This window comes from Apteryx mantelli, chromosome 15 (assembly GCF_036417845.1).
Source record: "Apteryx mantelli isolate bAptMan1 chromosome 15, bAptMan1.hap1, whole genome shotgun sequence".
Classification (NCBI taxonomy): domain Eukaryota; kingdom Metazoa; phylum Chordata; class Aves; order Apterygiformes; family Apterygidae; genus Apteryx; species Apteryx mantelli.
In genome coordinates, this window is record NC_089992.1 from 20,922,465 (window position 1) to 20,949,215 (window position 26,751).

General features: G+C 39.1%; 1 protein-coding gene across 1 annotated transcript in view; it reads left to right on the forward strand.

Moving 5' to 3' along the window:
- The window catches only part of TLN2 (talin 2), a 245,453-nt gene that overhangs the window by 191,909 nt on the left and 26,793 nt on the right, over nucleotides 1-26,751 (forward strand). The window contains exons 45-54 of the mRNA XM_067305763.1: nucleotides 3,892-4,038; nucleotides 4,859-4,960; nucleotides 6,941-7,060; nucleotides 9,116-9,262; nucleotides 11,619-11,785; nucleotides 13,878-14,061; nucleotides 16,108-16,233; nucleotides 17,702-17,818; nucleotides 20,150-20,335; nucleotides 25,636-25,743. Coding sequence (XP_067161864.1) covers nucleotides 3,892-4,038; nucleotides 4,859-4,960; nucleotides 6,941-7,060; nucleotides 9,116-9,262; nucleotides 11,619-11,785; nucleotides 13,878-14,061; nucleotides 16,108-16,233; nucleotides 17,702-17,818; nucleotides 20,150-20,335; nucleotides 25,636-25,743 — 1,404 coding nt within the window. The remainder of the gene's footprint in view (nucleotides 1-3,891; nucleotides 4,039-4,858; nucleotides 4,961-6,940; nucleotides 7,061-9,115; nucleotides 9,263-11,618; nucleotides 11,786-13,877; nucleotides 14,062-16,107; nucleotides 16,234-17,701; nucleotides 17,819-20,149; nucleotides 20,336-25,635; nucleotides 25,744-26,751) is intronic.

Genomic DNA, 26,751 nt, shown 5'->3' on the forward strand with positions numbered 1-26,751 from the left:
GTGCCTTTTGGGGTTATCTTTTATTTGGACAGAGTGTGACAGAGGGGAATACCCTTTATGTGTCCCAGAATGCTATTTCCAACTTGACTGGGGCACCCACGTCCTACCCACAACTAGGTCCTACCCTGACTGGGTGTTTTCATATCACTCTGGCCTTTCATCAGACTTGCTATGGGGGCTTTTATAGCATAAATATGCTTTTGGCAGAAAGTGGGTTCATGACGCACTGAAACTGATATTAGAGAGGCTTTTTATTAGTTCATGGATGCTAACTTCTAAGACCTGCTGGAACTAGATTTGAAACACGTTTTATAAGTGTTTCAAATGTTCTGTATTATGCTGCTGCTTCACAGAGAGATTTAATCCACACATATGCAGGCTCCATAGAGTTGGGGGTTCTTGAATGTTCTCTCTACTGGCTGCAATACAGGCGTATTTTCAGAATGTTTTCCTCAGTAGGATTCAAGATGTGGATTGAGCACCGCTGAAATCCTAGCACTTGTTTCTTCATTACCTCTTGAGAGTGTAAAGTAGGAGGAGTCAGCAGAGATGATGCAAGGCTGTGCAACTGAGGTTGAGGAAAAATAATTTGGGAAATCTAAGTTGTCAGGATAGCCTCGGTTCTGCAACGTGCTGCATCTGCTAATTTCCGTAGACAAAGATTTCTTTAAAGGCAAAGATTTGAAGCAGCACCTATCAAAAACATTAGTACAAAACACACATCCAGAATAGCTGATGTCCACTTCAGGGTTTCTAATTAGCAGATTACTTGCATCACCTAAATACTTTACTTAAGGGATGGTATTGTTAGGAGTGAGAAGGAAATTTCAGCTTCTGAAAGAAAGGGAGAGTTGTCCTGCATTCCCCTCAATTTAATTTTAAATCCTTTTCAAGCCAATTAATTATGCTTCAGATTCTAATGCTGTGATGTCTTCGTTAGACCATTTGGCCTAGTTCGTGCTGAACTCTGATCCTCTCAGATCATTACCTTTTATGTTCATATTGGAGGTTTTACACACTCTGGCAGACTGTAGTGCCTCCGGGATAGTCACCTGCTACAAGCATTTCACATCTCATCGGTTTTATGCAAAGAGAATTCCTTGTTCCTATGAAACTGTCACACATTTTTAGAGTGTGAACTGTGAGCAAGACCACTTGCATAATCATTTCATTGCTTAGACTTCTGGCATTCTCTATTTCATTAAGTTTAGAAGAAAACTAAAATAGTTGACACTGTAGACTTCAGCAATCTACAACTATTTCAGCAATCTAAACCACTGTTTTAAACATGGATGGCATATACATTTGCCTGATGGCTTGTTGCTTACTGCAAGTGCTCATTGCTTCATGTTGCTTAGCAAATATTGATTTATTTCACCCCTTCCTCTTTCTCTTGCTTAATGATGGTTACTGATGTAGTAGAATGCAGTACTGCAAGTCCAGGGTGCTCTTGATCCCTAATTGTTGCTAATAGTAAGGGGTACAAAGGCTGTTGTTGCCTATCTCTTCTGCAAGAGTTCGGGTTATGTTTTTTTATGAAATATTCAGTTAGTTGTGTGCATGCCCTGACTTCTCTTACTCTGCTTTCTTCCAAAACCATTGATGAGCATCTGTGTTGACTAGATATTTTTAACCATTTTTTTTAATTTGTTTTCATCCAGAGCCTTGTAGACACATAAGCATCTATTGTGTATCTAGGGAGAGATCTCTGTTAAAGTTTGTCTTTTCTTTTATTTACCCTCAGCTCTGCAATTTGGTGCATTAGAACAAATGGACCCGTTTACATTATTTCTCAACATGTATCACAGGAAAACCTCTTCTGATGAATGTGACAAAACACATATGAGGATCAGATACAATAATAAGAAATGATTGTTTTGTATCCCTGCAAGACATTGTTTCCTCCGTTTACATGCTACCTGGATGTTTTTTGTAATGCTCAAGATTTTCCTAAAAATAACTAAAGCACATGAAGGAGGAGGAAGGGAAAAATGGAAGAGGCTGAGTATTGAACTAAATGTACTTGACTGGATTAACAAAGCAGCTGGGCTAGAATGTGTGCTTTCAAAACAGCTCCTTAGTAAAATTTGTTTTTTTTTTTTTTTTTCTTCCTCTTGGCAACAATCTTTTTCTTCCTGAGTTCAGGAAATGGAGAAACTAAAAACCTTGCATCAACTTTATGGAGAAGAAACTTTCTGTTAGTGGCCTGTAGGGATGATGGGCTATGTATTCCACACTAATGGTTATGTAAATGCCATCATCTTTTCTAGAAGTTAAGAGCCTTTATAGAAGAGAGAGAAAGATGAGATGCAGATTTCTGTGTTCATGCTTTGTGAGGGCATATTGGTAATTTTGGCAACTTACGCTGCTATCTTTGAGCTGGTGGTAGCTTTTGGAAACTCAGAAATGAAAGATTTGTGAGTTTCTCAGTAAAAAAGGAAAATATTTCAAACCAAAGACATCAATTTAGACACATGTAGAAGAATTCTATTGCCAGAATAAAACAGTTTATTACCTTTAGGTCCTGTATAAATTGTTGATAAACAGGGAGGCAACTAGACTTTAATTATTACACTGTTGGATTATTATTCTGGTGGACCTTTTCTTCTGAAATGTCTTTAGCCAGGATATTTTTACATTGTCTCGTCAGAATCAAGAGCCAAACACTGTTTAGGATTATCTCTGCTCATTGCTAATGAGGATTTTGTAGGGAAGTAATGGCATTCCCTCCAACTTTGGCTGGGGAACTAAACAGTATTTCAAGATGGAAAACAGTCAGTTCTGTGTCTTCACCCATCTGAAACACTGCAAACTAAAATCTGCTTTCTGGATTTGCATGAGTGAAACTGGGATAAACCAAACCCAGAGTTCTTAATTGCCATTGTTTTTAAAATCTCATCTTGAAGCTCCATGTTCTCTGCTGTTCATAACTGATTATCTAAAAATTGTATCATTTTCATCACAAGAATCTGTTCATAAAAATGAAATGTATAATAATGTATATTAAAAGGGAAGTGATTTTTCTATTTTATGTAGGCTTTTTTTTTCTGGCTGGCTTTTCATTTTTCACTGATTATATGGTTCATATGAATAACAAAATAAGCTTGTTGATATAGCTCCAAATCAAATGAGAGTAGGGTTTTGATTATTGAAGTCTGTTTTGATTACCTGCATCAAGAAATATTGTCATTAAAGAAGCCCTCAAGTGTTTTAACTCCTACAGAATGCTTTAATGGTTGTACATACACATGCTAGTATATGCAAAAGACCCTTCCATTATGCTTATGCATTAGTCTAACTTTATAGATGTGTGTATGTATGTGTAGGTATGTATACATACATATTAACACAGATGTGTATATATACACTCATACTTTTTATACCCTAGGCCCTATACTACAGTCATGGCAAGGCCCTTAGCAGTGCAATTTTTAGTAGACTGCTTAAAAATTACTGAAGCTCAGGGGTATTCATTGTCTTTACATGTAAATATGTTGAGGAAGGAAATTGGGCAAGCTTGCGTACAGCCTTTGTAGTGTGTGTGTCTGAAATGCAGAAAAAAGGTATTTTCTGCACTTTTGCTTTGGTGTAAGAGTAGACTGTTTCAACATCTGGTGTATTTTTGCCTTTCCCTAACTTTGTTTCTTCTGTTAAACACTAATCACTTTCCTAATCTGTTCTAGGGAAGGTCTTAATATGTTCCCAAGTAATTCTTATTCAGTATTGCGTTTCTTTTTTCAGCCAGCTTTTCTCCATCAATGTTGATGCTGGACAAGGTTTTCAAAGCTACTATTAGATGTTGCATTAACTAATAACACTTTCAAACCGGATGTTGACTTGTGCACAGAACAGTCCCTAATATTCTTTCTTTTCCCATTCTCTCCACTCCAGGCATCACATACGCACGATGCAATCACAGAGGCGGCCCAGCTGATGAAAGAGGCTGTGGATGACATAATGGTTACCTTAAATGAAGCTGCCAGTGAAGTAGGCATGGTTGGTGGTATGGTAGACTCAATAGCAGAGGCAATGAGCAAGGTGAGCATAGATATTTAGAATGCTTTTTGCCTTGCATCTGAAAGCTGATCCACAGTGTAGCAGCTGAAAGAGCTAGTGCTAATTCATTTCAGCGACATGTGATAAATGACACACTACCCCAGTAAACCTAAAGAATATTTGAAAAATAGCACGGATTTCAAAATCAAACTGATATGTGGGATGGATGTTCCATTACCAAAATAGACAGCACCAGTGGGTAGAATTGTTTTGGAAGATTATTCTATTCAGTAATACACTGGTAGTTAGGAAAAATAGAAGAAGCAAAATTAAAAGCCTAGATGACCTAGGTTTATCACCATATTTAATTATCTTTTAAATTAGTCTTCTAAGTGATCAACAAGTCTGTTTTGGGACAAACTCATCCCAGAAGGAAGATAGCAGAGACTGAAGTGTTTTGCTACTTTCTGTAAAGTGTTGTGCTGGAAATGTACAATTGCAGAAGGCAAACGGGCTGCGCTGAACCAAAAAACTGGCTTTTCCTGTCTCAAGTTTTTGGCTCTTAAAGCGTTAAGCATTGCACATTAACTTTTAGATTAGCAGAGTACCAAAGGTGGTTTGAACTTGCACAAAAAGTTAATTTTGAACTTGAAAACACTGCACTGTAAATTCTGTACAAGTTGTATTCTATACTGACATTGGGCTAGGTCTTTTCTGAGTTTTCCCATACATGCTTGTGCACTGATTTTATATATTTAGAGATATTTTATAAGAATTAACATACAATACAGTTTTAATATTAAGTGGAAGATGTTATTTATTATGAGGTTATTTCTTTCATATTTTTCCCTCTTTCATGGAGCTGGATGAAGGTACACCTCCAGATCCCAGGGGAACATTTGTTGATTATCAGACCACTGTGGTGAAATACTCTAAAGCCATTGCTGTAACAGCACAAGAAATGGTAAGAAATTTGGCTAGAGATAGTAAAAGCTGTTGTGCACACACAAGGAACATGAAATGCTTTACACAGTGTTACATACAATGTTGTGATATTGATTTCCAATACGCCTATCTATATAGGGGTAATCAACAAGAGAGGTTATGGTTTTGTAGATTTAACTGTTGAGTCTTAGTCGCACAATGGAAGGGGTGGCTGTCCAGAAGAGGAGTGCTGGGTCTCTGGGTTGTCTTCTGGCTATTCTACAAAGCCCTCTTTTAAAAAAAAAAAAAAAAAGTGGTATTCTAACTTGTCATTTTGTCCAAGAAAACCAGTATGGAAACAGATGGCCATCAAGAGGCTAAGTCACTACTTGGCAGAATGTAGTGGGATTCACTGTGATAGGGAAATACACTTTTCGGGAATAATTATAAGGAAGCAAAAAGAAATGGTTGTTAATTTGGGGGGAGAGAAGTTAGGATACTATCAATGCTTGATTCTATCAATGCATAGCTTTTATCACTTGCATCAGCATGGGCCTGGAGACAGATTTCTGTTTTAAGTTTTAGCAGAGTTTATAACTCTCCCTCCTTTGTGAGAAGTTTGATTTGACCTGAAACCTGATTCTGTTTGAAACAAGGTTTGTCTCTGCCAGAATATTTTATAACAGAGTCCTCTAAAAGTTGAAAACAGGCCAATCAACTCATTTCATTAGCTTCATCATGAAGCAGTCTACTAGCACTACTTAAAAGCTGTCTGGCCAAGTTTCTGTTATTTTAATGAAAAGGTATCTAACTTGGAAGTTGGTGGTGATTTTAGCTCTCTGGCCTAAGACCTGTATAGTGAAATGTAAGCTGAAATACTTTTTATTTGGCTTTTTGTATGAGAAATTAAAAAATATATATTTCAACATGTTTTGATCAGCCCTTCATTTGTTACTGAAATCTTGTCCTATGTTTCTTGTTTATTTAGATTAGCCCTTCACAGTGTTTGCTTATTGTTTAACTTTGCCCATGAACTGAGATCAGATTTTTATGAGACCACTCTAATAGTTATAAATATGGATCAAAAGGTCAAGTTTCTGTTTTCTTGGATTTCTGTAATTTAGCTGGATTAAAAAGAAAAAAAGAGGAAACTTGCTTAATCAAGTCTGTCTTGTTTCAGTGATGTTTAAGATAACTAAGTTTTGAAGAGTTTGGGGGAGGGTGTTGTGTATTTGGGGTTTTTCAGAAGAATAAGGGAGGGGCTCCCTTGTATGCTAGGTAAAACAATTTTCTATGGAGATGTGCTTAAAAAATTTTGCGTTGCAGTCAAGAAAGGTTGATGATACTGCAGTCTATGATAATATAGCTTATTTGCAAACAGTAGGAATTTGTCCAAAACTAGTTTTGCTCCAAAGATGGAATATCATGGGTTTTGCTAACATAAATTGAGGAAAGAAGAAATATCTTTGTATAAAAGGTAGGTTTTCCTGGAGAGGTGTTTTTTTATACTGACGTTCTACCAAGGCATTTTGCATAGTTCTAGTTATTCTTCTTTGCCCTCCTTCCCATATCTTTATAAAAGATGAGATGTTCTGCCTTGATCCCAAGAATTTTTCCGTTTCCATGTCATGCCAGCTGAGACTGACACAGACTAGCTCACCTTTGACAAAATGAAGGGGTGGCTGTGAAAGACAAGACCTGCTTCCCCATCCAATCTGAGTAACTCTAGCTGGCCTATTCCCTCACTATGTTAAAGAGTGAATTACCACCTCTAACTGCTCCTCTTTGATTACTCCGTATGTTCTGCAAGTGCCTGATTATCATGACTCTAATAAAGCATGTTTGCTTGAGTTTGCTCATGGAATTCTTGCTGGGAGGCAGATCCCTTAAAAAGCAAGTGTTTTTCCCCCATTTCATCAGTGTGGCCAAACAAACGAGTGTGCTTCTAGGCTGGAGTGTATTAACAAGTTATTCTCATGCCTGTCTTTTTCTTTTTCTTTTGCCTGTGTTCTTTTTTCAGATGACTAAGTCGGTTACTAACCCCGAAGAGTTGGGAGGACTTGCATCACAAATGACCAATGACTATGGGCATTTGGCTCTCCAGGGCCGGATGGCTGCAGCTACAGCTGAACCAGAGGAGGTCTGCAGTTTTTAGACCTCTTCGTTCTATGTACACAGTGGTGTCAACATAGGTGTTCTTTTACCATAGGTGATAAAATAAATGCAGAGCAAAATATCAAGGGAAATTCACCTCACAGAGCTGCAGTCATCCCCAGGTCTGATACATCTCTTGTATGGTCAAAAAGATAACTGGTTTGGAACCATGTGGTAATGTGTTTTCTCTCACATGTATCTGAGATGATTCTAAAACAAATGCAGTAAATGCATTTCCAGGCAGGAGAACTGCCTTTGCTTTGCTAGCCACTTGTCTGTGTGCCAGAGATGTCCGTAGCATGTGTGCTCTGTTTGATATGTGGAAGGATGTGCTACTTCTGCCCCACTCCCACTAGAAATGTGGGGCAGGACAACACATCTGTTTTTCAAAGGAATTTTAATTGGCCTAACATTGCTTTGTTGAAACCATGCCATGATTCAAGTCAAAATTGTAGATGCAGTTTGGCTATACAGATTTCTCTCTTCAGATCTATGTTTTCAGTAAAAATGTAATTTAATGCATCAAGCATGTGCACCAAGACCAGAATTCTGAGTTTGTTTTCATTGGATAGAATGGAGCAACTGGTGTAGCAAAACTGTACATCTTTTCAAAATGGCATGAAATCATTACTTGTGCACATGGGTGTGTAAGGAAGGGAATTAGGTGTTACTGTAAGATGTTTTCAGTGAACATTCAAAACTTTAAACAGGTTTAGTTTCTGTTTCTCCTAACTCCTCCTGTTGCTCTTGATGTATGGAAAGTATCTAGGGAACAAGTTTTCTGCTAGGACTGCTATGAATCATCCAATTTTTTTTAAGAAGCATCAGGGACTATACAAAAGGAATAAATTTTTACTGTAAAAGTGTGGGTTCTCATGCTATAAGCCCTGTTGTAAAAATTTTCTGCTTGAAGAACAGAAACCTCCAATCAAAAGCTCAGTTCAGCTTAAGAAATAGACAACTTGAACAGCTGACAACTCTGTAGACCAGAAAAGAATCTCCAGAATGTCTTGGGGATATCACTTGCAGGCAACTTGCAAATATAAACAAACTCTTTATTATAATATTTTCTTTAAGTCTCATTTGGCTTGATGAATTACAAATACACTTTTTGTCTTACTGACAAGCGATTTCAAGTATATCTTGCTGTCCTGAAAGTGAGATGCAGAAAGAAAGTAGCAGCAAAGTTGTCTTTTGCTGTTGAGCATCTTTCATATCTTAGCATCAGAATATGATGGGGGGGAGTTTCCCCACAGTTTGAGCTCCTCATGCTAATTGAGGAATACATGCTATTTGCTTCAAGTGTATTAACCAATTGCAGTAGGTGCTGCAGTTTTGCTCTGAGCAGAATTAAATAAACCCCCTCTTTTAATTGAATTCCTGTGGAGAATAATTCCTTATGGGGCATAACAAAGCTTTGGTGAGTTGGGGTGAGGGGATATCTCACCATCACCAGATGTATCAGATTATCCAGACAAATGACTTCCAAAGAATTTTTTTCACTTAGTAATTACATTTCACCACTGAAAGATCATTCAGGTGTTTTAAATATCCTGATGCCCAGTTGCTAAATGAAAAGCAATGGCTTGTGTTCAGCTTGATATTGTTAAATAGAATGACCCTCATGCATGTGAGTTTCTGCTTGAAGTAGAAATAATTTCATTTGTGAAACTAATGGCTACGGTTCCTGCTTCCTTGTTGATCCAAACAGAAAATTATTTGCCTGAGTACATGCAGGTACTAAAGCTAGCACACATTTGTGAACAGGGACCACACAGCTTATGTTGTAAGATTAATAATAAACCAGAAGCAGTGAGGGCAGCTCTTGTCAGTGTTTCACATGTGGTCAGTTCTGGAAAACTGAGAATGTGTGTGATATTCCACAAAGAATGAACCAAATCATATATTCTTCAGTCCCATTTGAGTAGTGTAGAGCAAATGCATGCTTTTTACCCATCCTAAATGCCTTGAAACCAGCATTGTGTTTATTTATTCACTTTGCTTTTACTTCTTTTTCCCCTGTACCTCCTTTACCATCTAGATAGGGTTCCAGATCAGGACTCGGGTGCAAGATCTTGGTCACGGCTGTATTTTCCTTGTACAAAAAGCTGGAGCCCTCCAGATTTGCCCTTCAGACAGTTACACCAAAAGGGAGTTGATAGAATGTGCTCGTGCTGTGACTGAAAAGGTGAGATGCCCCTTGTATTGCCCCACAGTGTCTGTCCACCACATTCCCCCATGAAGTAAATTAGTCAAATTATACGGGTCCGAATTTTTTTTTGTACTTTACATTTATACTACAATACTGGAATTATAGCAGCTGAATTACAGTAACTTTTTACTTTTGTGTGCAGTACAGTCACAGATTCATGTACTAGGCTAGTCCTATTCTTGTTCATGTCTTGTAACAAAGCTGTGGCCTGATACCAGAGGGAGGCTAGTCCAAAGCCAATCCCTGAAAAATAAGATGGTAATGTTATCTTATGAGGCACTCCCTGGGAAAGAGTATATCCATAGTTGTTATGCTGAGGTTGGTTGAGGACACATTATTTCACGTAGCAACGTCCTCCCTTTCATGCTAACCCACTTAGATCCGCATGTTCAGATTGTCTGGCTTTTCTTGGTCTTTGAAAACAGATGCATTTCAAACTGTGCAGCTTGCCTTTAGTAAGCCTTTTTGACTTCTCTCCCTTTTGTTGGCCATGAAAATTGAAAGTCAAGTGTCAGTTCCATTTAGGTTTCACCAGATATCCCTTTCTCAGCCTGTGTTAATATGCTGTCAGCTGTATGGCTGTTTTGCCATGCCATGACCCAGGAGTATCAGCAGTCCTAAACTTATGCAGGGGCAGGCTGTATCTTAAGTGTTAAAGCTCAAAACAAGATTACTAAATCAAGGAAACTGTCCAGGGAGAAGTTTGAATCTGAATACACCATCAGGAAGAGTTGTTGTATTTGAGATACATATCCCCACATGTGGATCCTTTTTGCAAAAGCCATATTTAGGACTGTAATATGGCATAAGGATGGCATCCCAGCTACAGAGCTTTGTAAATAGAATGTTAATTGGATGAAATAGAGAATTATAGCTTTTATAGTAGACAAAAATGTTGATAGATGTAAAGCTAGATATTTTCGTATGTTTTTTTTCCTAATACAATAATATTTTAGTATTTGAGTTCAGAGAGTATATACCTTCCATTTGTCTGGCATTACAGTTGATACCAAGATAACTTAAAGGCATGATTTGGTGTTTGCCTGTGCTATTAATGTATTTTGTTGCTGACATCTATCTTGACAGAAGTTCACTCCATTGTGTGTGACTGTATTTCAGGGAAGTTCGAACTGGTGCTTCATCCTGTGATGGAGAGGGAGCTTCCTTCTGTCTGAAGAGCAGAACTGCTAGCTCTAGTCCCCCTTAATTTGAGACAGTCTTGAAGTAATCTGGGGCCAGACTGCTAACTGCCCTGGTGAAGAACAAAACCTTATGCTTTTGTCCTCTTTCCTTAATCCTGTCTAATTCCCTGTGTCTATCATAACCTATTTCATTGCCCCTCTTACCTGTAGCCCATGGAACAGTTCCTGCAGAGTACTCTTCTAGATGGGCCCACAGTAGTTTCATTAGCCGAAATTCCCAGCTTCTCCCTGCTGCCATCTGAAAGTACTGAAGGTGCCAAGTGTGGTAACGCCGTGGTTTTGTGTGCGTGTAGGATGCATTTGATCTAAAGGATCGTTTAGATGCAGGTGTTTGTTACCAGATGGTAGCTGGCTTTCAGTGACCATTCCCTGAGGGGGAAGTGGAGTGACGGTGGTATCTTAACATCATAGCACTGCTGTGTGGCAATGTACAGCAAGAGACATCGGCTCTGGGCCATTGTGGTGGTGTCATGTTTCGTGCAAGTCGGATGTTTATCAAAAGGAGAGATCTCGCCTCACCTCAGTAGCAGGACCATATGAGTTATATAACATCAGCTCATAGAGATGCACCTTCTTTAATATTGTCTATATAACATCATTGAATCACAAAGAGTTTTTCATCCTTATGATCATGTTACCAAGCAGTGCCAGAAATCACAGAAAAGTAATTTTGACACTAAAGTAAATGCAGCTAGGTCCTTATTGACTATACAGAGTGTTGCAAGATAATTGGAATTCTTATTTATTGTACCTGGAGAAGCTTTTCCTTTCGTATATGGAAGATGAGTGCTTAAACTATTGATTGTGGAGTACCATTATTTATACGCAGAGCAGATGTAGTTAAGGCTTTGATCTGCTCCTTTATTGTGTACCATGCCTGTCCTTGCATGAATGACAAATGCCAATAGCAGGCTTCCTACTATGGAAAAAATGATCAAAATGACTAATGCACAAACAGAGCAAGCAAGGGAAAGGGGAAAGAGGTTTATTAAAACTTGCAAAAATAAGACTGCAAAATGAATTTCACTTATTGTTTTCAATATAAATTTACATTGGAAGAATTAGCTTAATTCAACAGCAGATAATGGGGGCTTTATTTTAACGGCCACCTTGTTTTATGTTGTTTCCAGGTTTCCTTAGTTTTATCTGCCCTTCAAGCAGGAAACAAAGGCACGCAGGCCTGTATTACTGCAGCCAGTGCTGTGTCTGGAATAATCGCAGATCTAGACACCACCATCATGTTTGCTACTGCTGGAACCCTTAATGCAGAGAACAACGAATCGTTTGCAGACCACAGGTCAGTGTAAATGGAAAAGATGGACGAGCATGTGCATGGGGGAACAGGCAAACTGGCAGAAGGAAAGGCACATGGGGATGCTTTTTTCAGCTTTATTGTCCTGGCAATCTTTCTAAATTTCCAGGAATGAAGTGAGATGAGGCAGTGGGGTATTGGTAGAGGATAACAAACTTCACTTTGGTTATTTGTGTGAAGGAAGAATTTTAAACAGCTGAAGAATATGTGCCAAGAGAACTTCAACAGAAGACCACACTCATAGCAATATTGGGGGGGGAAGTGGGGCGGTGGCGGGTAATCAAGCCATTTTGTTGCATAGGCTACCCTGCGCTGTCATTCCAGTAGGGAAAATTAGCTGTCCATGACACTGAAGAGGAATCTTTAATACACTTTTTTTCCACGAATTGTTTTTCATTTTCTGACTGTTTGTGTTGCTAAGTAATGCTTATGGTTAACACTGTGTGGACAGGAGTGCTGGAAATGGCACAGCTGTGCCACACATTCTCTCCTTTGGGAGTGAGAACACAGTTTTTCCTTCTAGTAGCATCTGGAATATAATAATCCCACTGCATTTTTAAGAATATTGAGATTTGCAGCATCTGACTTGCTTCCTTTGCAGTAAAACCCAGGGCTTCATAGTAAAGACACTGAATTATTGCTTAGTAGCCTAATTGGCCTACACAGTTGTTGCTTGTCCAGCATTTATTTTCCACCTTGCCATTACTCAACAAATAGGAAAGGTGCAAAGATATGCAAGTTGCTGCTATTGTACAGAGCTCAAATCAGGGCTTGTTTGCTTTAACCTCACCAGGTTAATGAGTTTATTAGTTGCTTTATAGGCAGATGTTGAAGACTGGGCCCCAAATGGTTTCATCTTTTAAAGAACGGTGAATTATAAATATCTTTTTAGCCCATTTACTTAAAACCAAACAAACAAAAATAGAAAATCTAATGGGTTTGACCAGCAGTGAATGCCATGTCTTTTGGTGTAGATTTGGCTTGTTTGGTGTAAATTTGGCAGTTTCTTCTTGTTCCAAAACATCTTAATGTTGCACCAAAAATTTTATTCTTGCTCTTCAAAGCAGATTTCTTGTTTAGGAAGGAGGCAGGCGAGCAAGTTGTTTTGAGACTTGAAAACTTTTCATGTTGAAGAGCATAATTTAACTCTAGGTTAGACTGGTGAATACTGTTTTTAAGTTTTTCTTTTAAATCCCTTTGAACATAAATTATGTATACTAGCTGTTAAGTGTTTGATATGAAGTTTCTAGACTAAAAAAAGAAAAAAAAAAGATATTCTCAGTTTAGCTAAATGAAGATGAATGAAGGCCTTTTAGCTCCTTAATATGTTACTTAGGGTGGCACCACTGGAATTTAATGCTTAACTCTGGAATTACTGACTGTCTCTCCATTACAGTGAGTGACTTTGAAAATGGTGGAAGCTGGCTCTTCATGCAGGTGCCATTAATTTTTAGGCTGACACTTTATATAAACAAGATTCTAGTTCTCAAACTCCCAGTTAACTGCTTTCTTTTATGAAGTGCTTACTCAGAATAGTTTCTTTTCACACAAATGTTGCTTTAGATTTGTTTGCCCAATGTGTGTGGGAGGGGGTGCAGAGGGCAATGAACCCTGCATTAGTCGCATTCTCTGCACCTTTTGTCATTCTTGCTACGACCTCCCTCACAAATAATTTTCTTTTCCATACAATATACGTGTTAAGGTGGACATTTGACAACTGTTAGTTTCCTTGCAGCATTGCCACATTTTCTTTGCATGTTAAAAAACCCATGCGCTCTACCTTCATTGCCTTATCTTGGTATTTCTTTTCAAGAGGAGGTTATTTCACTGAACTGCCTTGTATCTTTTTGTATTTACAGCCTGAAACATAATGCAACTGTGTTAAAATGGTTGGAGGGGGTTTTTTTGTTTGTTTTAATTGCAACCCAACTTGTGGTACTAAGATTATCATGAGTAGACACTGGTATGATGACTTATATCAGCTCTTTTATGTAGCTGTTAGTCAGGATAACATTGAAAAGCACGTTTTTTTCCTCTTCTTTTTTTCCACTCTCCTGCTTCCTCTTTTCCCTTACAGGGAAAACATCCTGAAAACAGCAAAAGCTTTAGTTGAAGATACCAAATTGCTGGTATCCGGTGCTGCCTCAAGTCAGGACAAACTGGCCCAAGCAGCTCAGTCATCAGCTAATACCATCACCCAGCTTGCAGAAGTAGTAAAACTGGGAGCAGCCAGCTTGGGATCAGATGATCCTGAAACACAGGTGAGATGTTTAAGATTTTTGTGATGTTCTTTAAGAGACCAGGGGAGTTGAAAGAAGTAGAAAGTGGGGGTAGAGAAAGAGTTTTCATTTAATAAGATTTTGTGGGACTTGTACTTTCAAACAACACAGTAGAGTTTGTCCTCTGGGATTTTTTCAGGTTTAGTCAGGTATTGCTTCCCCCCCCCCCCCCCCCCCCCAATACACTCAAGAGCCTAACACATTGAGTGGAACTAGACAAGCCGCTGTATAAGCCTTTTCCATGTATTTCATAGGTGTGTTGTTGCTGGGATGCTTTTGGCAAAGTGCGTGGGGGGGGGGGGGTTGTTTGTTTTACCAAGTCAGGGCCTCCTGACTCATCCTTTGAAAAGCTATTTTGTAGTAAATAGATTGCATCAGTTAAAAGCTATTCATTGAGCTTACAACTGGGCTGTGCCCTGTGTGTTATTTTTATAGGCCAGCAGGCTCTTGGGCTTCTGTAGCTATATCTGAATTGTTTTTAATTGAACTCAGTAACTTAAGCCTTCAGTGTGGATTATGTCATATATTTCTTCTGTTTCTTGTTTGGATCTTGGTGAAATGGAGGTTGACAAGCATGTTGCAGATGTGCCTGTGTTGGCAAATTAATTTGAAAAAATCCGTCTGAGGCACTGAAAGGGTTATGTATCCTGTTTCGTTTGACCTATACCATTCTAGCGTGAACTTCAAAGATATTGCTCTGCAGGAAAACCCTGCTGAAACTTTTCTTATGGAAAGATTTCCTTAAACTAGCAACGTAGACCAGTGTAAAACATTTATCACACATTGTTTTTTTTCTCTATGTAAAAGCTGAGAATACAATACTTGGAATGAAAGCTATTATGCAGGAGTAATTATTTATTTGGAGAAATTTTATATTGCTGCTTTATAATATTCTGAAATCAGGTTCAGAGAAGGTTAAGCTGAAGTAGTAGGCACGTTGTATGTCTTAAATGGAGCATTTCTAATAGGTTAGCATGAGATATCATCACATCATTTTTCCATGGAAGCAAAACTTTTTTACATGGTGTGATAGAGCTTCAAATGTCTTGCTGTGCAATGCAGGCAGTTGAACAAGGAAACTTTCGGGGAAAAGAAAAGATTTTACTTCTGTATAAGTTAGTGAAGTACAAACAGGCTGAAATGAAGCTGTGTTCCTATTTTTTTTAAATGCTACAGAAATGCAGGTTTTGAAGTGATTGGTCCACAAATCTCTTTTTATTTTTTCTGAGCTTTTCTGTTTTCATGCATATGTAAACTTTTTTTAACGAACAATTGTTCTGGTATTGCCGAATTCCAGCAAGATCCTTACATGTCTGACCTTCTATTAGTGGAAAGGACAAAGGAGAAGGATTTGGAGTAAAGAATCTTTCCAGTAATACCCTAAAATAATTAATAAGGCTGTGATAGTATCTGTATTTTGTCTAGGAATTGTATCTTTCTTTGATCTTGGTTTTAGGAGGCAATATATCTATATTTGACTGTAATGCCAAGCAAGTTATTCAGCATTTAATTCTGTAGGGCTTCTTACAGAGATTCAACATCTTTTTCCCTGCGCAAAAGTGTCCCTTAACACCTAGCAAGTACACTTGATCTTTTCAGTAGCTAATTTCACAGCTGACAGTGAAAGGTGGAATCAGACTGTAAGCCTATAATCTCTCTCTCTTTTTTTTTTTTTTTTTTTTTTTTTTTTTTGCTGTCATCCCACTTCCATCCAATGGTGTTGAACACTGAGAAGAGTAATCGTCTTTAAGGGAGGCTCATAGGAGGGAAATCCCACCTGCAATCAGCATTTGAGTTTCTTCACAGGAAGTTTCTGACCAGTGTCTGAAATACCATAGTTATAAACATGGCTCTTCATTTTGCAGAATATGGCATGTTTTACTGGGGTAGAGGGTGGTGGTATTTGTATATCATATAATCTTTACCTACCAGCACTGAGTTTTGTTTAGGAGTTCTGTAAAAAGCATGCTCACATCCACACTTCCTTCTCTTGACTGAGCCTCACCTCTGTGTTTCTCCTTTCCATAGGTTGTCCTGATCAATGCTATTAAGGATGTTGCAAAGGCCCTTTCTGATCTCATTGGTGCTACCAAAGGAGCTGCCAGCAAACCAGCAGATGATCCATCTATGTACCAGCTGAAGGGGGCTGCCAAGGTAAAAGTTTGGTCTTGCATTTTATTTGAAAATATTTGTAGCATCACTGTTGCTAAACATCTAAAGCTTGGATTTCAGCAATTTCTGATTCACTGAAATCTCATCTTTTTCACTAGCATCCTGGGATGATAGAGCTAGGTAATGAGGCAATTGAGTTTCCAAGAAAACTGTGTTTTTGTAGGCTGTAGGGTGACTTTTGTGGTTTTGGTGAAAGAGCTCTAATCTTTCTGAAGAAAACCCTCCTTCTTCTGCAAGCCTGTGTCACTAAGGGTGGGTTTTTGTGCTCAGGCTAAGCATGTTGGTGTGCTGCTTAGATTAAAAAAGGTTGAGTTGTGTGTTCTGCAGCAGGCTATCGTACACTTCTGATTCCTTTCTCCTAGAAGACGTTTCCAAGAAGCACGTAAGTGTCTGAGCTCAAACCTCGCACTGATTCCACCGCACTTGCTGTGATATCTTTGTGCTTTAATTTCCCTGTGTCTGAGATATACTATGACATTTGCCTCACAAGCATCTTGAAGTTTAGTATCTACAAAATCTTCCCGTATGTGGAGATTTAGGCAGTGTTACCTCTGAATTCTCCTATTATGAGTGTGTCATGGTGGCTTTCATCTTTCTGCTTGGCAGCAAGATACTGTACGCCCGTGTCTGTTGCCTGCTTGAAATACCTGCGCCTCTGTTGCTTTTGGAGCAGATGAGAACAGTGCACCGTAAAGGCACTCCTTAAAAATGACCCAAGAAAATGATCTCATCAAGAAAGCTAGTTGCTTATTTGCCCTTCTGCTTGAAGGGCTATCTGTGTTTTCAGTCCTAATTGCCAGGAAGCTGGCCTGCCTTTTTTTTTTTTTAATTCTGAAGAACTCCAGTGTGCTGATAAGGCATCACTTGTCTGTCAGCATGCTGGGGTATAGGGAAAGGCATAGCAATCACAAAAAGAATTGGGTTATTCTGCATCTGAACTACTGGGTTTGTTAATAGGAACAGCAGCACTGATACTGTCTCTGAATTGGGTTTGAGAGTGGTGTTTGTTCAGTTGTTTTTCTGGTTGCAGAGAATGTAATGAATCTCTCAAACATAATGTACCTGCATTCACATTTCTTTCTAGTTATAGTGTAAGCTGAGTGGGAAGAAAAGATGCTAAGATAATTAATCTGAATGAGAGATCTACCCTGGAAACTTTGTGAAGTTTTCATTTTTGTAAAATCTTTGCCAGGACACTTGTATTTAAGATGTCACCAGTCTGCAATAAGTTGTGCTACATTCTTCTAACTTACAGGGAGCTTTCAAAAACTGTGACCAACAGGAGAGGTCATACTTAGTCCCATAACCAATACAGTCTGTGCAGCCTCTTGGGCCGTATTAGAGGTACTAATGTTAGATAGCTTACTCTGTCTTGTTTCAAACCACCCTGCCTCTGAAAAATGGGAGGAAGGAATTATGCATCTTTTGGCTTTGCACCTCTCTTTTTCAGGTTATGGTAACAAATGTAACATCACTTTTGAAGACAGTTAAAGCAGTAGAAGATGAAGCTACTCGAGGTACAAGAGCTCTGGAGGCCACAATTGAGTACATCAAACAGGAACTCACGGTAAAGAATAGACTAGTCATACATGGCAGCTTTTGAAAGTATACCCTTAAAATCAAGCTAGGCTGCCCAGGGGCTTCTCAGGCTATGTTTTACTGCCCTATAGTGAGTTAGATGCAGTTTGGTCCCTACCACCTGTTGTAAATCAGCTCTGAAAGTACAATTACATGTCACTTAAGCCTATCTAATTTCAGATGTCACCAGTCCCCACTGTGAGATTTGAGATGCTACTGTCATGTAAAAATCTGGAAGCAACTGGTTCTTTGTTCTTTAGACATTAAGCTTTTGCTACTGATATTATTTTCTGAGTCAAATGCTATTTGCTTTTTATTGATCCTGGCTTTGGAAATGTTTCTTCAGCATCAAAGCCTTATTGCACCTGCAATTTAATCTTATTTCTATTTTTTCTTTCTTATGAAATCGTATTACCAGTGATAAATAACCTCATATCTAATATTTTGTCTGAGCAGGAATTAAAAACAGCATGGAATCTTCTCCCAAATTAGATGTTAGGCCTTGACTATTGTTTTGTTTTTGTTTTTTGGGTTTTTTTTGTCTTTAAGATAGAGCGGTATAACCTCCAGCTGCTGCTTTCAGTTAGTGTTTTCCTAGTATGCTAGTCAGTGACATAAATTAATACTTGTGGGTACATGAAGAAGCCTGTTTTTTTTCTTTGCTTAAAATAAATTTTAGAAAAAGATGCATAGACAGAGTCTTCATCAGAAAATATTTTCTTGTATAGTCTGTGAATTAAGAACTTTTATCCTCTAACTATGCTGACACAGTTTTAACTTGTCAAGCACTCTCCATAGAATATTTATTTTTCATTGCATGAACAATGCTGATGTAAGGAAGAAAAGAATTTTTATTAAAAATATACTAAAATAAACATTTGCGCACAATTATGGGCATTTCTTGCAGTGTCTACTATGCAAGTAGTAAAACCTCCTGATTTAGTACCTGATCTGGAATGCTCTGTATGATTTCTAGTGCATGGGATTGTCGTGCATCTGCATGAAGACCTGGCTAACTAAAAACAAAATTATAATCCTTCCCGTAATTCTGATCTAAAAACTGTCCAGATATATAGTTGAGTGGTTGTGCTTTATCACATCAGTTTTCCTAGTCTCGTGGTACCTCTTCTGAAATGTTTCTCCTCCTTTTTCCCTCTGTCAGCGTTACTACAGAATGGGCCGCTGCTGCTGCTGCTGCTGCTGCTGCTGCTGCTGTTGTCAGCCCTTTCACGGGGAGAGAAGCAGAGTGATGGGGGGGTACAGAGGTAGCCAGGATGGCGCACATCCTCAGTAAAGTGCCCCCTGCTTTACCTGGCACTCCAGAGGCTGAATTTGAGCTAAATTGAGGCGTTTCCTTCACACATCTAACTAGGCTTTATTTTTTAACATCGCCTCCATTTTTAGAGAGAAACTAGGAGCATGGGAAGGACCAGGCTAATGTTCGTCTAGACGTTTGGATTCTGTGGTCCCCAGCCTGCTTGAGGAGATGAAGAGATGCTCCCAAAGCATTGCTTGCTCTGTGTGTAGTGGAGAAACCTCTCCAGATTAATTGTGCCCTCTGAAATGCTCCTGTAGGGTAAAAGAATGGCAAGTAAATACAGAATAAAGCTTTGGAAAAGGAAATTTGAGCTTAAAAGTAAGGTTAACCAGCTCTTGTTGTCTATATCTTACCACAGTTAGTGTATTCTGGTATTCATAAGTGGTGTATATTTTCAGATCCAAGTGTCACGATTTACCCTGCACAATTATATCTTTAGGTTTCTAAGGGAGACTAAGTATAGCGTAAGAGACAATGCTCTACCCTCCTCCACCGCCACTTCTTTAAGAGCCATTTGAATATTTTATTGATGTTCTCGGTCTGTCCAGCACAATGCTGATTTTGGCAGAGAGGGCTTGGCAGGGCACAGCCTTTGCTGGGGAAGGATCCTCATGTGACTAGACCCACCTAGGCAGCAGTCAGGATGAAAAAGAGAATATAACTAAAGGAATATTTATTCTTTTGATACTGTAACACTCTGAACAGCAGTCTGTAAAAACTGTGATGCAGGTAGTTTAATGGCAGAGTCGTCCTTTGAGAGGAATGGGTTAACCTTCCACTGTGTGCTTCCCTCAGCTTGCTGTTTCCTGTGGTTGTCTGTAGGTGTGCAGGCTTATCAGGACCAGACTCAGGACAGGCATGAATGATATCAAACTACTCCAAATACGTCTCTAATTTCCTGCCATTTGAAGGCTGCTTCTAGCTGCTGTCTCTTTTTCGAGGGTTGAGTTGTTCTGCTTTGATTTGAAGGGGATCAGGATTTCCTTCTGCTTTCACTTCCAGGTGTTTCAGTCAAACGAGGTTCCAGAAAAGACATCATCACCTGAAGAATCAATCCGGATGACGAAAGGCATCACCATGGCAACTGCCAAAGCTGTTGCAGCTGGGAACTCATGCAGACAGGAGGATGTGATTGCTACAGCGAATCTGAGCCGCAAAGCAGTAGCTGACATGCTAACAGCTTGTAAGGTAACGATTCACTTCCTTGCCTAAGACGGATTTTTGTCTTTAAATCCCTTGAATGTTGGTTTCTGTTCCGTTTTATTAATGTTTTACTTTGCAGCTGAGAAAGTTAATGGTTATGATGATTTTAAGGTAACATCTGTACCAGAAAGGGTTTTCTGTGCTATGCCAAAAAAACCACTAATACTTGCTATTTTATTTTGGTGAAAATGAGAAGTTTTAATTGACCTGAGACTTTGTTGTTTTCTTCAGTCTTTCATTAAACTAGACGAGAATCTGTGCAAACAGTAGAATATAAGAATAATCCTAGGGTCAAAAATACAATTTTAATGTTTTAGGAGTCCATTGGTGAAAAGAATCATTCAGGTCCATTTTTAGTAGTCCTTTCCACCCTAACCAAACCTGCTGGTTTGCTCAATTTTTTTCCTGTGCTTTTGAAAAATGTGTTTTTCCATTGTACTAAAAATACTGATATTCTCTTTTCTAAAGTTGCATGAGCTGGGCAACTTTCTAAAACAGATCTCCAAAACTCTGTGTGCAAGGGCGTGTGTTTGCGGTACATAAATGGCTTAATATTCATTTGGCTTTGTTCTGATGGTATAAAGGTTTTAGCTGTAAATAAAAGTGTCAAGATTATGAAGCCCCTATTGACTAACTCATTTCTTTCAGTCTTAAATAGTAAAGTAAAAGTGCCTTTGTTTGTAAATGATATTTATTTACTTTACCTTTAAATGTGTGGAAAATGACAGGAAAATAATGGTGTTGTGTGAGAGGTGTGTGAAGTTGAGGATTTGATCGGATCCCTGCCTGGGTCAATCCTGGATGATTTTTTTGCCTAATGTTAGCAAGATGGAAGGTGTTGATTTGGTTTTTTAACATGATCATCATACAGAAGTGCAAGTTCTAATATAATTTAAAATTGGTTTTATAGAAAACCACTGAAGGAAATTTTTTACTTTGACTCGGTTTTCTTGCTGAGTTTTTAGCATCTGGCAGTCCTTGAACTCTTCATCTGCTTCAAGTTTTGATTCTAGCTTCTCCATGCCATAAACTCATAAGCTCAACAAAACAGAATAGCTCTAATTTGCATAGGAAAATTAAACCACCATGCTAATTACATGAGGAATATTCCAGCCTAATATGTCTTAGGCAGCATTCAGTTAATTGAAGCTTCTAACAGAGGCTGAAACACTTTGTAGTTGTGCAACATTATGACAAAAGACATCAATTCAGATGCTGAAACACAGTAAACATCCTTTAGCGTTGGAAGTGGCTAGTGTAGGCACACTTCTGTTTGGATCTCTCCAAACAGGCAGCAAATTCTCAGGAATGAAATCATCTGTTTCTAGAAGCGTTATATATAAACTTGTGCACACACAATATACAGCCTGATACATACTTTTAGACCTTTAATATTAAAGGATTAACCTTTTTGTTTACATTGCTCGCAGTTCTTGTAATGATTTTGCAGTTTATGCATTGCTTGTGGCCTACAACATGAAACTTTCTGCCAGCTGAAGAGCGGAGCTCTGGGATGCTGGAAAAGCACTTGTGATCGGTCAGGGAATTGCTTTGCAAAGCAGTCTGCAGAAGGAAAATGGCTGGGAATCATTTTACTTATCTGTAACAATATATCAAAAAGGAGTCCTTCTTGGACTATTCATTCTTTTATAAATTGGGCTTCAGTAACCTAAATAAGTAAGGAAAATTCAAGAATAATGGCTAGCTAGCTGTAATGTGGTTTAGAAGAGAAAAGACAAAGGTTCCCTTAGTCTAACAGATCTGGTTTGATCTCCTTAGTTTCCCTAAAGTCAAGAGAGGTTATTGGACAAACAGAAATAAGAGTCTAGAGGGATACTAATGGTATGCGCCACCAAAATGTAGGACAAAATAACTATTTCATTTAATAAAAACTTTTAAATAAACAGTTTCTACAAGATCTTACTTAGAAAATCCTGTTCCTAAAAATTTTGCCCTGGGAACTAGATACCTTATGGCATTAATTTCTACAAACTAATTACTGAACGTGGCATTTCCATGAAAGGCTGAGCCTCTTGAATTCTAAGGGTAAGAATCAGCAGTCTTAGCCTCGCTACACCATAAAAGCTGTGCAACCCTGTGCAACTTGTTTTTTGTGATATTTGACAGATAGTTCTTCTTCCTTCACAGTATGATGAAGCTAGTCCATAAAATAAGCAATGGAAGATAATCAGAATTTGATGTTCTTTGGGCTAAAACACAAACACAATTGTGTGTGTGAACTATGGTAGAATTCTATAAAACACAGCTCAGACTTCCCTGCTGTCAGTAATTTAAATTTAAGTTCCATTTCACTGCAACCTGCGTGAGGAAAGTAACGTAAGGGATTTGACTACTTAGTAGTTGTATATATGCTTGTGCTTTTTCTGCTATATGTGATTATACAGAGGTCATTACTACATCAACATTTATAAGTGGATACCATTTTGAAAAAAAATTAGGATGATTACTGTGGGATATAATGAACCAAGCCAGCTCTCATTAAAGTCAATGGAAACACTGTAATTACATTTACTGGAGGTTAGAGCAGGCCCTTAGATAACAATTCTTGTCTTTATTAACTATTTGTATAAAATAATGACTATTCAGGAACCAACCTGTGTATAATATCAATATTTTTAATGACCACTGTTGGAAAAGAAACAAGTATAGAAGGTCCATCAAAAGCATACAAAGTAATCTGAGTAATCACTTAGACTCTTACGTAGCCAGTAGATTGAGGGAAATGGTTGTTTGCTTTTACCCTGCCCTTGCTAGACTGCATCTGGATGCTGTGTCCAGCTCAGGCCCCCAGTAGGCGAAAGGTGCTGCTAAATGGGAGTGAGTTCAGTGACGGGTGAGCCGGGGTGGGGGCTGGAGCGTGTGCGCAAGGATATGCGGGGGCAGCGGGGCTTGCTCAGCCTGGAGGAACGATGGCCTTGGGGCACCCCCCAGCAGCCCTCTCCGACCGGCAGGGAAATGACTGCGAGCCAGGCTGTGTCCTGAGGTGCATGGCAGCACAAGGAGACGGGGTCAGCAACGGAAACGTGGGAAGCTCCGCTGCTCTTCTGCTATGGGAGTAATTAAGCACTGGGACAGGAGCCTAGAGAGGAGGTGAAATCTCCATCTTTGGAGGTTCTCAAGACCCAAGTGGGCAAAACCCTGAGCAGGTGTGGTCTGAATTTCATGTGGACCCGTCTTTTGGCAGGAAGCTGGACTTAGGTGAGCTCTCAAGGTCCCTCAACAGCAATGATTGCCTATGCTGTGACTGTTTCAGTTGTAGTACTTGAGTCAAGTGCTGCTGCCTCAGTGTTTTAAAAGCACATGGAGAGAAAATGAGAGTTGATGGTAAAGAGAGGCCTCCATGTAAGGAAATATGCATCTTGGGTCTTTGGACACATGGTTCAGTTTTGAGGTGCTCCAACACACTGTGCAAGTCTGGAAAAATAAAAACTTCTGTTACAATCCTACCTGGTATAATGAGATTTATGTTAGTTTGTTTGGCTTTTTAAAATGAATTTATGGCCTCTTTAGTCTGCTGTGAAGTGAATGGATTTGTTTTAAGATTCACTGAACCTTAAAAATGCTTCCTAAGTATTCTGATACCAGCCTTGGTTACATATGCAAAGCATAAAAGGAATTTGTATTTCTCTCTTATGGACAATTGCTATAATAGCATGTGTAACAATATTTAAGTGCAGAAGAGTTCATATTAGGGTACATACAATAAATTCATATGGAACACTGGGGTGCCTTCCAGTCTCTCTGAAAATGGAAAATCAGCTGTTCTGGGTTATTTGGACCTTTGAAACTTGTTTGAGGTATGCTGAAGGCAGCAAAAATCGAATCTTGTTTCCTCCCTTCCCCTTTTCCTCCGGATTTTACTTACTGATGATGAAGAGCTGATGGTGGCTAATGAGCACTAGTGGTTTTAGGCTCTGCTTCTTGCAAGCTTCCCAGCAGAGGGAGCCCATAAACCAGCTCATACTCCAGGCTGTTGCCAGCACTTGCTGGGGATGTTGAGGATTCAAGGGAGCCTCTGCTCACAATAAATGAGCAGCAAGATGATTTTCAGTCCTAATTGAGAATATGAGGCTGCAAGAGCAGAAGGGGGTGTTCTGTGAGAGGAAATGCTAAAGGAAATTCTATTTATCAACAACCAGCAGTTATGTTCAATAAAACATAGTCCCCAGTGACCTAGAAGCTCATTTTTGGAAATACAAGGCTTGAACAAGCTACAGTTTTCACTTTTTATTACGAATAAAATGGCTGAACCGGTCAGGCCTGTGTCAGACATTACACTTTCAGCAGTCCTGAAGTTAAAGAAACAACTCTGGTGCTTCTCCTCTCTATTTAAACATGCAGCTCTCACAGTGTTAAGAACCAATTGCTGTGTTAAATCCTTATATCAAGCTAAAGCCCATAATTAGCTTTTTATAATGTCTTAACAGGTAACACAACAGAAAGCAGGTAAGTTTGTTTGTTTTGCCTTTTTTCCACCTCATGTATAATAATAATATCCCAGTCTTCCTATAGCACTATTCATCTGTTGTTTGCAAAACTTTGTACAAGGAAGTGAAACATGATGTTTGTTTTGCGGAGTGGAGAAGGGAACAACGATGGTTGAACCACATGCCAGGCTGGTGGCCGAGCTCCTGCGTCCAGCCCGGCGCTTTGGCCTCCAAAGCAAATGGCCGTTCCTGGTCTCATTCCTTTCGGATAGGCTGCACAGGCTATGGAGGCTTAGAACAGAAAATGGTTTTAGCACATTTCTAACCTGGAAGATGTAAATGCCCACTTACGGATGGCAAAATTATACTTAAGATTTTGATTTTTGATGATACTAGTAGAAATGAAGAGTCACACTGGCACAAAACTTGCATGGTTACGCAGAGTATATGCACTCCCAGAGTCCATTCCAGCCCCAAGACCTTTTCCAAGTGTTATGTTTTTAGCAGGTGTGTCTATATCTGTTTTTAACTGGTGCAAAGAGTAGTATTAATACCAACAATACCTAATGATGGACTCTGAGAAAGAGAGAGATGTTGCACCCTCATAGAGGGGGGTGAGCTAATAAGAGGATATGTGTTTCTAATGCCCTTCTCAGCACTGGAGCTCTGCTGCTTTGCAAGCCCTGTTTGCTTGTGCCTTTGCAACAGAGATGGCTGGCTCAAATGTCACTCACATGTTACGAGGAATCTCTTCACTCCTCTTTCCGCTATCCTGTTTGTGTTGACTTCCTCTACTGGGAGCAGTTTTGGGGTGTTAATGTTGTTCTGCCTCCTCAGCAAGCATCGTATCACCCAGATGTGAGTGAGGATGTTCGAGAGCGAGCGCTGCGCTTTGGAACAGAGTGTACCCTGGGCTACCTGGAGCTCCTGGAACATGTGCTGCTGGTAAGGAGGAGCCTGTGTGCATGTATTGGATCCCTTCCAAGGAGCAAAATCTCTCTAAACTGTTTCTGTAGTGACTGCTAGTGACATGTTTTTATTAAGTTGTCTCAAGATTATGGTTATTTCATTATTTGGAAAAACAAACTAAAGCAAACTCAGCACTTCAGCTCAAAGTGCAAGAGAGAAAGAAGAGTGGAAGTACTTATATTGGACTGAATTCTGGAGCGGGTCTGGAGGCAGTAAGGGTGTTGACCTAAAAACGGTCCCTGATGAACTAAATTTAGATGCTTCTTCAATCTTCCTTTAAGCTTATGGTAAGCATTAGACATACTAGGCACATGCCTGTCCCCCAAACCAATGTGGCTGTGAGATCTTTATGAAAGCACCATCTTTCATATGCCTTTTGCAGTCCTGATCCCAGGAAAATAAGAGGCAGGTACCCAATGCCAGCCTGGCAACCGAAGCCAGCATCATCTCACAAAAAGTTCTCCAACTGTCACGACTTTGTTTTTGTTTTCTTTGGCCGGGGGGGGTAGAGAATCCAAAATTCTAAATAAAAATTCTGCACTGAAATCCAGACTCATGAATTCTGTATTGACTTGGCTTTTCTTGACCATGAATAAGTATCGAATAATACGTTGTTCCTCTGTTGCTGTAAGAATTGTAGGAAGGAATAATGTGCGTTAGAACCAACGTTTGTGAAATAGTCAAGTTTCTGGAGGTGATTTAGATCAGCTATCAGTTTCACAGACTCAAAGATTTCTTTTAAGTGGCTTTAGGCTGACGTATTTAAGCCTCCTAAACTGAAATTTGCACCCACTGGCTGCAGATCAGCATATCCCCAAGTCACATTTACTGCTGAGGATACAGCATGCCTAATCAATTAAACTAATTTGTTGAAATACGTGTAAAATAGAAGTAAAGTCACAATTATGCTTATGCTTGCCACTAGCAAGGAAAATAGTGCAAGAAAGACTGAGCTGCTTAATGTCATTTTTGGTGCTGTGCAGT